This window comes from Dendrobates tinctorius, unplaced genomic scaffold, assembly GCF_039654945.1.
Source record: "Dendrobates tinctorius isolate UK_male_01 unplaced genomic scaffold, ASM3965494v1 ptg000154l, whole genome shotgun sequence".
Lineage (NCBI taxonomy): Eukaryota > Metazoa > Chordata > Amphibia > Anura > Dendrobatidae > Dendrobates > Dendrobates tinctorius.
In genome coordinates this window covers 4,717,253-4,729,268 of record NW_027361821.1, presented here as the reverse complement: position 1 = coordinate 4,729,268, position 12,016 = coordinate 4,717,253, and the positions used below count along the sequence as shown (strand labels likewise).

Genomic DNA, 12,016 nt, shown 5'->3' with positions numbered 1-12,016 from the left:
GGTAAGTTACATGGGACCCCCAAACCCACGCATATCGACACAGTGATGTGTCTTTCTCAAGGTCAGTGTAGTACTCTGTCGATACGCGTGGGTTTGGGGGTGATATCATGCATGGTATATTAAGCGTTTGCATTTTCTATGTAACCATAGCAGCTATTCATTGTATTTGACATCTTAAATATTCTGACTTAAGATCATGATTGTCATTACAACCAGTTTGATAGACCCCACGTTAACCAGCAGATATCTGTTACTTGATTGAATGGTTAGTTTTGGGGCCCACAGTATTTAACTATTCATTAATATGACCCATTGTCTTTGTTTTGTCATGTGTGTCTGCTTGTTCAGACTTTTTAACTGTTTTTAAACAAAGTGTTTGTTGTGTTCACAAATAAAATTGATATATTTTTTGACTACTTCATTCTTGTGGTGATCCCTATTTGTGTGCATATACTTTTTTTCTTTTTATGTGTTTCCATGTAGTTTATAGAATAAAATAGCAATTTACATTTTACTCAAAAATATACCTATAAAGAGAAAAACCAGACAAACTGAAAATTTTGCAGTGGTGTCTTAATTTTTGCCAGAGCTGTATATACACTAGGATGGTCCTAGGATGGGGGAGATATATACCAGGAAAAAGCCCAAGATAGGGGACATGACTACATACGGGGGGAGAAGGTGCAACGTATATGTCCTCATGGGATTTAGAATGCTACAAGGGCCCATGCACCTTAACAAAATTGGGGGGGGAGGGGACCCAGGTCCAAATCTTGCACTGGGGGCCCATCAGAGTCTAGTTACGCCACTGCTTAGTAACATTGGCTTCTCCGTACCGTAATTTTATCAACTATAATCACGTTACTTTGTGGGGGGGTTTTTTGTTTCCCTTATAAGTCTGGATTTCTTCTAATGCTATGTGACTCAGTTTTTTCTTGGGCTCTGTTCACATCTGCATTGGATGCTTCATTCCAAGCCTCAGTCACAGATCAGTCTAATAAAACGGATAGCACTGTGCGCTATTCTGTCCAATAAAATGCCATTAGAGTCAATGGGGTCCGTCTGGTGCCACTGGTGTTTCCCTTGCAGTGGGCTCAGCACTTGTTATTTTCATATTCCTCTTCCTATAAATAATAGTGATGAGTGGACATGCTCGGATAACATGTTATCAGGGTACCTTGTGTGTTTTCGAATAATATGTTCAAGTCCCCGCGGCTGTGTGTTTTGCAGCTGTTGGACAGTCACAACAAATGCGGGAATTACCTAAGAAACAGATGCAATGTACGCAGAAGCATTACATGAACTTTTCACCATGTTGTCACCCTCTCATCCCCACCTTTTTAGTCAGGTAGCATATGTGCTCATTATCATTGATTATTAAGTGAGCTGTGCATTATCCGGGTCACCTAATCAGATCTTCTGTCAAAGCCATGATTTGTTTATTCGCTTTTAGTGAATGTGCAAAGATATGTATGACCTCTGAATGCTAAACTTATTTTCAGTAGGTTTCGTGAACCTCAGGCTTTGCTTAGATCAGAGACTTTTAGCCAAAAAATGTATTTTTATGCATTATTTACAAAATATTATATAACTTGATAAATTGATGTAAGGGCCCATTTGGATATTTAGGGACCATGTCATAAAAGCTTTCATGCCAGAATTCCGGAGGAAAAGCTTTGAACAGTCACAAAATTTAAGTGCCACTCAGAGTTGCACCAAAATTTCACGCCAATTTCTTCCGGCTCCAACAAAATGGAAGCAGCTGGGGTGTAACGGGAGTCAGGACCATTGCTGATCAAGTACACAATGAAGCAGAAGCGTCTGACCCTAGCAAGCCCTCTCTTGAACAATGTTGGTCTTGATCTTGATGAATCGAGCCCTTAGTGATTTTTCTGACACCCAAAGAAAATGGTCCACGTTTCATCAGCATTTGGTCAGTGTGTCAGTTTTTTACCATCAGTTTCATCATCTGTTTTTTGTATATGAGAAGTTTTCTCAAGCTTCTATAAACCAGGAAAATCAGACAGCACACATATTACACAAGGACGCCATCCAAGTGCTGTCTGAGATTTTTTTTCATAGACTTGCATTGGTTAGTTTAATCCTCGACTCAGTTCAAAATAGTGGAAACGTACTAAAAAAGGGATTTGCGGGTTTTTTTACCTGTAGCTGTTCCGCAAGTAATTCAATTCTATGGGGAAAATCCACTCGTAAAACTCAGTGAACCCGCAAGAGAAAGTGACTCGTGGCGAATTTTAAACACGCACCGCACGTCAGTTCATACCGAGTGAAAAAAAGCACTGTGGACATGAGATTTCTATAAATCCAATCTACGGTACTTTGCTGGAACTGTAAGAAAATATACAGCATCAAAAACTCACCAAAAACTCATTGTGGAATTTAACCTTATTGTAAATGCAGTTGGTTAAGTATCATTTATGTCTCTCATTTTACATACCCATCCTCAACTGGAATTCCATTTTTCTGTCCCTTTAATACAGGGGTACACAACCATTTTGGGTCTGAGGGCTACAATGTCAGATTTAACCAACCACACATGGGCCACAATATTGCCAAAATATTTCCTTCTGAGACATTTGCTGCATATTGAAAGTATGCGCCATAAATATCTAATAGGTACTACCTCCATTTATAGTGCCCCCTTCATCAGGAAAGTAGAGGTAGCCTTCTCATGGGTTTGCACTCCAGGGATGAAGAGACCATACCTTCAGCTCTATAGCTTGTAGTATATGCCAGACGTTGAAACAGTTGAGCGTTTCTCTTCTCCCACAAACGACTATGAATACAACAGCACTGATACATGGACACTTCTTCATCTCATCTACTCCTTTCTGTGCTAAGCCAGACTCCCCCATTCTGCCAAAATATGGCTGCTCCAGAGTAAGATTTCAGGCACATGGTACAACACGGTTAAACATGAATTAAAGAGCTGTGGTGAAACACCCCTGTCCTGATCCAGCTCTGCCCATTTTGGCGAAGCTGGGAGAACCTAGCATGAAAAAGTTAAGTCCCCAAATTTTTATGCAACTCTGAGTTGCACAAAAATTTAGCAACTTTTCAAAGCAATTTACACCAGAATTCTGGCTAAGTCCATCCTGACCTAGAGCTGTAAACATCATGTAGCCTACAATGAAAATTAAGAATGTTATTTTCATGGGATTTTGAACTCTTGGAGTAGAGCTCATGTTAATTGCATAGCAGTATATGTTCCCCAATATGTCCCGGGCTCGTCCTCATTAAATCTTTGTTCCCACTAGCCTGCCTCGTACTAACCCTGGTTAACGTGAACCGGATCTCTTCCTCCAAGATGGTCACTATTGTCATCTACCCCCAGCAGAACTGCAAGGACTGAGGAGAACGAAGGAGAAAAGAATGTCTTCATTCATGCCTTTGGAGCCACTCTTATTAAAGGTACTTATACTTATGCACATTTACAAATGGCTAATGCAACATGAACGACACTGGAGCAAGGAAGAAGCTGTAATAAAGGATGTTATGTGCAGTGTTGGGGGCACAAGTGGCTGGATCATTATTACCAGAGCTGAGGAGCAAGCAGCCTATCAACAAAAAACCCACCCAACTTTCCACTGGATGTTTTTTAGAACGGTTTTGTGCATTGTGTACTTATCGCTGTCTATTATAAGTTGATTTATTATTTCATGATATTGTTTTTACATATTTTTAATCACGTATTGTTATATACCTTAGTTTATATTGCCTATAAAGGTCCAGTTACACCAGCCGACACTAAACGACCGGCGATAAGCTACTTGTTTGCTGATCAGTGGCCGTTTAATAGCCTATTTGCAAAGAATAACCGCCCTTCAGAAGAGCACTGAACAATCTGTATTAGATCATCCAGTGCACATAAACGGCCATTATTCTTGGCAATAGAGGTTCTATTTCTACACAATGATGCGCTGCAGAAAATGATGTCCTTTTATGCAAACCAAAAGATCACTTTACCCGACGATCAAGTGTTTTGGTTGTTTGTCAGCTGATTGGCAGGCCGACACTTATGAATGGTGCGCTGAAAAGAAGCAATTCACCTTCTTTTTAAACGGTGTAAATTTCTTGTGGCAGTACAGGGGTTAATCGGCCACACTGACAGCTTTGAGAGCTGTGCACGGTTAGCCACTCCAATCCCCTATATAATCTGGGTCCTGACTGACACACATCATCAGAGCTAGCTTATGCTGCATGGCTGGGAGGAGAGGTGTTCGTGGTTATATGAGGAGAAGTTTGGTGGGTTTATCTGTGACTGTTGCTCTGTTTAGTGAGTGTGATAATTCCCTTTCCTTCTTCTATTGTGGTTTTTTCTCGTCCTCCTGTCACCGGTGCATTCCTCTGTTATATGTGAATGTATATTTGTATCCCTGGTATTTTCTGTTGCCCCTATTCGTGTTACCTTGTTCGTCTGGTTGGTATACTACGGTGCACAACTGTACCCTTCCCCCACCCAGGGATGAGGGGAATAGATGGAGGGCTTATTCAGGAGATAAGGCAAGGTACGTGGCCCCCGGCATCTTAACCTTCAGAAGTAACCTAGAGAACATGGCGAACTAGGGCACCCCCTAGCATTAGGGACAGGGAAGGAGCCCCTGGTCCCGGGTCACCCGACAACAGAGGCGTAACAATAATGCTATATTGCAACATAATACAATTGAATGTGATAACTCTTCTACCTACAAGTTGCCGCGACTGACATGCAAGTTGCCAACAATCAGTATCCGATTAGTGCGGAATTTGAGCAACAAATCTTGCTGTTCTTACTCACCTTCCACAGTTATACAGCTCACAGCAATAGCATGTGTTGCTCTTAATCTTCAAAGAGCATGACCCCCGTGTCGGCATCTGGCAAGTAACCTGGACAAGACATAGAAAGCATCTTGGTCAGTAATTCCTGCAGGTATAGCACAGTACTTAATGAAGATAGTTAATCTTACTTCCACAGTGTCTGTAGCTTGATCTTCTCCAGCAGCGGTAAAGTATCGACATCTGCCTGCGTAGATTGGTCTGAGATCCTTTAAAAGTATAATCGCTGTTAATTCATATCATTTCTTGACCACTAATTCTATATTCTCATTTCCCAATATACTTTGTGCTGGTGCAAGATTCAGTGACAATAACAATAAATAATAAATTATGAAAATTCATCTGATCATCATCAACCATAGACCGGCTTTTACTCACTGACATTATATTGGAGATTGTTCCAGGCAGGCCCAATCAGATCAAATCAATATGAGAAGGAAGGGGGAAGTGGTGGGCTCTGGCTATTTTATCTGCTCAAGTAGAGATCTTGCGCAACCCCAGTCCATAGTCTAGATCAGTTCTCTCTGGTCCATAAAGAAAAGTTACGTGTATTTCTTGACCTTCTGGGCTCATATTATCATTTAACAACCAGAAAGAACCAACATTATAAATTGCCAATAAAAACACTAAAGTTTATTATTAAATCCTTCTAAATATAAATAGGAAAAATTGTTAAACAGGGTTGCTGCTAACCAAGCAGGGGCAGCATATCACGTGGCCAACAAATAAATTTGATAAAGTGCATATAGAGCCTGACTGTGACAAAGCCTGTGGCATCACTATAAGTATAGGTAATAAAGTGTTATAATAATAATAATCTTTATTTATAAAGTGCCAACATATTCCGCAGCGCTTTACAGTTTAACAGTTTCAAAACACAAGTCATAAGTAACAACATTAACAATACAGTAATTAAAGAAAAATGAGACGACCCTACTCGTGAGAGCTTACAATCTACAATGAGGTGGGTGAGATACAAAGTACAGGTGTGTATTTACAATGATGTATTTACAATGATGGTCCAGCCATCTTGAGAAGGTGGGGGACAGAGATAGTGAATGGGCTACATACTCACACTTGCACATAAAATGACTGATTAGTGAACATGATAGGCTGCTCTGAATAGATGTGTTTTGAGAGAGCGCCTAAAACTGTGCAAAGTGTGGATAGTACTAATTTCTTGTGATAGAGCATTCCAGAGGATTGACGCAGCGCGGGAAAAGTCTTGGAGTCGGGAGTGAGAGGTGCGGATTAGTGCAGAGGTTAGTCGAAAGTCTTTTGCAGAGCGCAGCGGTGTTCATAATAGTGCAGTATTTCAGGCAGGAAAAAGTATAAAGAGGTACTTACATGATTAGGTGTTAATTTTGTATGGCGTTCCCGCCGGCCCAATGCACGTTTTGCTTCTTCGTCACGCCTCCTGAAGAAGCAAAACGTGCGTTGGGGAGGCGGGAATTTCATACAAACTTAACACCTAATCATGTAAGTGCCTCTTTATACTTTTCCTGCCTGAAATACTGCACTATTATATGAACACTTTATTACCTATAATTACAGTGATGCCACAGGCTTTGTCACAGTCAGGCTCTATATGCACTTTATCAAATTTATTTGTTGGCCACGTGATATGCTGCCCCTGCTTGGTTAGCAGCAACCCTGTTTAACAATTTTTCCTATTTATATTTAGAAGGATTTAATAATAAACTTTAGTGTTTTTATTTGCAATTTATACTGTTGGTTCTTTCTGGTTGTTATCTGATATTCAGTTTTTGCCTTTCCACTCATCAATTTTTCTTTGGGTATTCTTGTAGTTATCATCTTATCATTTGCAGTGCTGGCGAGTCGTCAACTCTGCGCCGCACAGATTATGTCACACCAAGCCAGTGAATCAAAAGCCGCAATGAGGAACCAAGGTCAGAAAATTTGCTCCTCACTCCTGTCCAGGGCCAGAGAACACTGTCCTGGACTATGGACCAGGTTGCGCAAAGTGATCTGTTCATCTCTAGTCTCAAGGTGTCATCTTCCACTGTAATACTGTCTCTTGTAACCAGCAGGAAACGTGAATCAAGCAATATGCTTGGTGGACAGTGAGAAAATTGAAAGATTTCCGATTTTTTGTTAAATATAGATAGTAATATGTAAAACGGAAGCAAACATTATCAAACATATTTAAAAAAGAAAAACTTGCATCAAATTGGCCATTTTCCAATAACACATTCCCTTTAAGTTATTCATTAGACCAGAATTTCCATTAGGGACTTCCACCTAGTATTATTTATTCAGGTAGATCTCTAACTCTGGGGTGTCCTTAGCATGTGAAAAGAAAAAAACAAACGGCTCCTAAATTATAAACATGAACTTTCCCTTTAATTACTCCCAGTTAATAAGCTAAAAATGTATAATTAAACCAGACAAATGTAATGGAGTAATGTCACTTAAGAGGTACTTGCCAGATGCCTTGCAGCAAACACACCATCTACGATTGCGCAGCAGAAAGCCGCAATCACCCCAAAACTGATAAAAACTATCGATGCAACAAGCTGAAAACACAAGATAAAAGGTGAGAATAGACAAGTGTGCAAAATACCCTGAAACACAGTGTCTGCAAATTGAGATTCTGGTTTGGCTTTTATTATAAGTCATGTGACAAGGCACATTAAAGGGTCGACATTAACTTTTAGGATTGCTACTTCTAATAGGCGGCACTAGAGTTCTAGTCCTTTCCTCTCTGAAGAGACACTTTGCATATTTCCCAGAGGAGCATTGTGGTTTTAAGTCTCCTCATCTCGGCACGCTTAGCATGTCAATCTCCGCGAGGAGAAACGATTCTTCTTGGATAACAATAAAAATCTACAATTCAAAAGAAACCTTGAGGGTGCGTGGATACTTCCTCCATGATATTTTCGGATAATACCCCACTTTACCAGCAGCTCCTATCAGATTTGAGTGCAAGCCAATTATTTCTGGAGCCCTATATAGGCATCATACTGTGTGCAAGCATCATGCTTCTTCCAAGAAGCGGTAAAGCGAAACGCGCGTTGGGGGTTCCTTCTCTCCTTATCACCACAGCACCCAGGTACTGTCTTATATCAGCAGTGTTTTTTACAACTTATGAATGCCATCCTTTGTTAGCACATTGTAGCACTTTGGCACATTGCACTTTGGCATAGCCGTTGGATGCCACTTATTGTTTCATGGGGGTGTTAACATTTAACATATTTAGCACTTTGGCACATTGCACTTTTTTTTTTTATGTATATTACTTTTTGATACCTTATATGAAATTTATCACTGCCTGAAATTTATTAATTCCAAATATCTTATTATGTATCTTTATATTATATCCACATGGGTGTTACATTTTTTTTAAATGCTCTCTTCTATTTATATTTGGCTATTGATTAATTTTGTAATACATACATGGTTCACTTGATTTTATTCTATTTGTGGTTGCCTGGAGTTCACTCTGCCTTGTTCTTTACCTGTATTCTTTTTGGAGTAATTTTTTAACTATATATTAATAAACTATTTATATTTTATTCTGGCTGTTCACTTCCCTTTTCTTGTGTGGTGAAAGGCATCATACTGTGTGAAAGTTATGGGGGATCATACTGTGTGGTGAAAGGCATCATGCTGTTTGGGAGAGCTGTGAAGGTCATTAAACTGTGACTGGACTGTGATGGGATCATACTTTGTGAGTAATTGTTGGGGACTGTGCGGTGAAGTTTGGGGCGCATCATGATGTGGGGAGGCTGTGGGGACATTATACTGTGTAGGGAGGTGGGAGATGTTATTCAAGGTACAAGCACTAAATAACAGGATCTACTAAAGTTACAATTTCATTCATTTTAAGAATATTTGTCCTTTATGTTGTACAATATAATATTACACTTACCATCTGTCTTTTATTCTCTATTAGATTGGATCCAATTATTCCTAGTATGGATCCAAATCCAAGCTGAAGGGGAAAAAGAAAAGAAAAAAGACAATGTTGTCATATGTTCAACTGGTTCATTTTTCAATATTAAAGATATACCTGCAGTCATGGCCAAAGTTTTGAGACTGGCACAAATTTTGGTTTTCATAAGCACCGATTAGACAACAAGGGGTTGCAATCAGGCAGGATTTGGCCCATAAGCTGACATTCTGCTACTAGGGCAAAGGGTAGAAGTCTTCAAAATAAGGGTCAACTCTGTATAATATTGAGTCTTTACATAAACTTGATGATTTGTCAATAAAAGTGTGAAAACGTATGAAATTTGTATAATTGTACTTCAGTAACCATAGAGATCTAAAAACAGTGAAGCAACAAGTTTGGTGAAAGTCAAAATTTGTGTCCCTCTTAAAAGTTTTGGCCATGACTCATTTAATTACTGGATGATTGGACAGAAATGTTTTCTTTCATGTACAGTAATTTTATACTATGTAGCAGTTTGCATATTGATATTAGTTACTGGCTTCTCTAGATATGAGTTTGCAGGACAATACATCTCCAATGAGAGGTAAAACACATTTGTTAACAAAAAACCAAGACAGAAATAAAATAAATCCTGCTGTAAGTAAAAGATGGATTTTTGGTTCTTACCGTAAAATCTCTTTCTTGGAGCCTTCATTGGGGGACACAGATTACCATGGGTGTATGCTGCTGCTGCTGCTGCTAGGAGGCTGACACTATGCAAAACAAGAAAATTAGCTCCTCCCCGGCAGTATACACCCACCGACAGGCACCAAGCACCTCAGTTGGTGAAAAAGCAGTAGGAGAAGCAACGAGAAAACTCTAAACATATGTACCAACCCAACAAGGGACTCTAAGACCCAACACGGTACAACTTAAACAGGGAGGGTGCTGTGTCCCCCAATGAAGGCTCCAAGAAAGAGATTTTACGGTAAGAACCAAAAATCCATCTTTCTTTATCGCCTTATTGGGGGACACAGATTACCATGGGACGTTCCAAAGCAGTCCCAAGGGTGGGAACAGCAATAAGGAATGAAAGTAACGGAAAGGCTTAGGTCGGCCGGTGAGCCACCGCCGCCTGCAGAACCTTCCTACCAACAACAGCATCAGACGAGGCCTGGGTATGAACCCTGTAGAACCTCGTGAAAGTGTGCAAAGATGACCAGGTTGCGGCCTTGCAAATTTGCATGGCCGAGGCCTGGTGACGAGCAGCCCACGAAGCCGCCACAGCCCAGGTGGAATGAGCTCTTACTCCCGGAGGGGGTCGCTTTTCCTGAAGACAATACGCCTCCAGAATGGTAGAACGAATCCAGCGAGCCATCGTGGATTTGGAAGCCGGAAGGCCCTTCTGGCGACCTTCAGAGATGATCAGCAAGGAATCGGACCGACGAAAGGAAGAAGTCCTGGCGAGATAGACACGCAGGGCTCTAACTACGTCCAGTTTGTGGAGAGACTTCTCAAGAGGATGTGATGGAGCCGGACAAAAAGAAGGAAGGACGATATCCTCATTGATATGGAAAGCGGAAACCACCTTTGGAAGAAAAGAAGGAACGGGCCTGAGAACGGCTTTATCCTGATGGAGAATCAGGTAAGGGGAACGACAAGACAAGGCCGCCAATTCAGAAACTCTTCTGATGGATGAAATGGTGATCAAAAAGGTGACCTTCCAAGAGAGAAGGGACAAAGGGATGTCCTGGAGAGGCTCGAACGGCGCCTTCTGGAGAGCGCCAAGAACGAGGTTGAGATCCCACGGGTCTACTGGCGAATGATGAGGAGGAGCCACGTGGGAAACCCCTTGCAGAAAGGTTTTGACCTGTGGTAGAGAAGCTAGCTCTCTTTGGAAGAGGATAGAGAGAGCGGAAACCTGGCCCTTGAGCGTACTGAGGGACAGACCCGCGTCTAACCCAGACTGAAGAAACCCAAGGATAGATGGGATAGAAAAGGACATTGGGAAGACTCTTTTATCATCGCACCAACGGAAAAAAGCCTTCCAGTACCTATAGTAAATGCGGGAAGAGGCTGGTTTCCTGGCTCTGATCATAGTTTGAATAACCTGACTGGACAGACCTGATTCCTTCAGAATTGCTGTCTCAACGGCCATGCCGTCAAACTCAGAGACTGAGAATTCTCGTGGTAAAGGGGGCCTTGCGAGAGAAGGTCTGGACGGTCTGGAAGCCTCCAGGGGACGTCCGCAAGCATGTTGACCAGTTCCGCGTACCAAGGCCGTCTTGGCCAATCTGGAGCGACTAGAATCACTGGTACGCCTTCCGATTTTATCTTTTTGACCACTCGAGGGATCAAGGCCAGAGGCGGGAACAGATAAGGAAGTTGAAACTGGGACCACGGAGTCACCAGTGCGTCGCATGCGACGGCTAGAGGGTCCCTGGACCTGGCTACGAACTGCGGCACCTTGTGGTTCATCCGAGATGCCATGAGATCGACATCCGGGGTGCCCCAACGGTCGCATATCTGAGAGAAGACTGCGGGGTGCAGGGACCATTCGCCGGACGCTAGGCCCTGGCGACTCAAAGTCGGCTGCCCAATTTTCCACCCCTGGAACATGGACGGCGGAGATTGTCGGAACATAACGTTCTGCCCAGCGGAATATCTTGGCCACTTCTGACATTACTTGCTTGCTGCGCGTGCCCCCCTGATGGTTTATGTACGCCACGGCCGTGGCGTTGTCCGACTGAATACGGACCGGCTTGCCGGACAGGAGGGGCTGCCAATGAAGAAGGGCCAGGAAGATTGCTCTGATCTCCAGAAGATTGATTGGGAGGAGAGACTCCTGTGGCTTCCAGCGTCCTTGGGCCGCTTTCTGATGGAACACGGCCCCCCATCCTAGAAGGCTCGCATCGGTGGTGATAACTTGCCACTGAGGCGGAAGGAAGGACCTCCCTTGGAGAACTGACGCTGGCCGTAGCCACCAAGTGAGAGACTGCCTCACTCTGAGAGGAAGCCGAATAGGACGGTCCAAGGACATCGTGGTCTTGTCCCAGGCTGAAAGCAGAGACAGCTGGAGGGGGCGAAGATGAAACTGCGCAAAGGGTACTGCTTCCATGGAAGCCACCATCTTCCCCTGGACCTTCATGCAGAACCGAATGGGAATGGGAGCAGGCCTCTTGAAAGTCCTGATGCCCTTGGAAAGAGTTGTAAATTTTTCCCTTGGAAGAAAAACACGGGCTAGCTTCGTATCGAATTGCATGCCCAGAAAGGTCAGACGCTGGG

At 42.5% G+C, this 12,016-nt stretch overlaps 1 protein-coding gene across 3 annotated transcripts in view; it reads right to left on the bottom strand.

Annotated features, from left to right (window-relative positions):
* TMEM255A (transmembrane protein 255A) overlaps positions 1 to 12,016 on the bottom strand; it is a 120,058-nt gene that overhangs the window by 13,641 nt on the left and 94,401 nt on the right. For 2 of the 3 annotated variants that reach the window (XM_073547596.1, XM_073547597.1), the window contains exons 3-6: positions 8,729 to 8,791; positions 7,284 to 7,373; positions 4,968 to 5,045; positions 4,799 to 4,887 (exon numbers count right to left, since the gene is read on the bottom strand). In XM_073547596.1, the coding sequence (XP_073403697.1) occupies positions 4,799 to 4,887; positions 4,968 to 5,045; positions 7,284 to 7,373; positions 8,729 to 8,791 (320 nt within the window). The remainder of the gene's footprint in view (positions 1 to 4,798; positions 4,888 to 4,967; positions 5,046 to 7,283; positions 7,374 to 8,728; positions 8,792 to 12,016) is intronic. The other variant, XM_073547599.1, reaches the window with a different exon arrangement.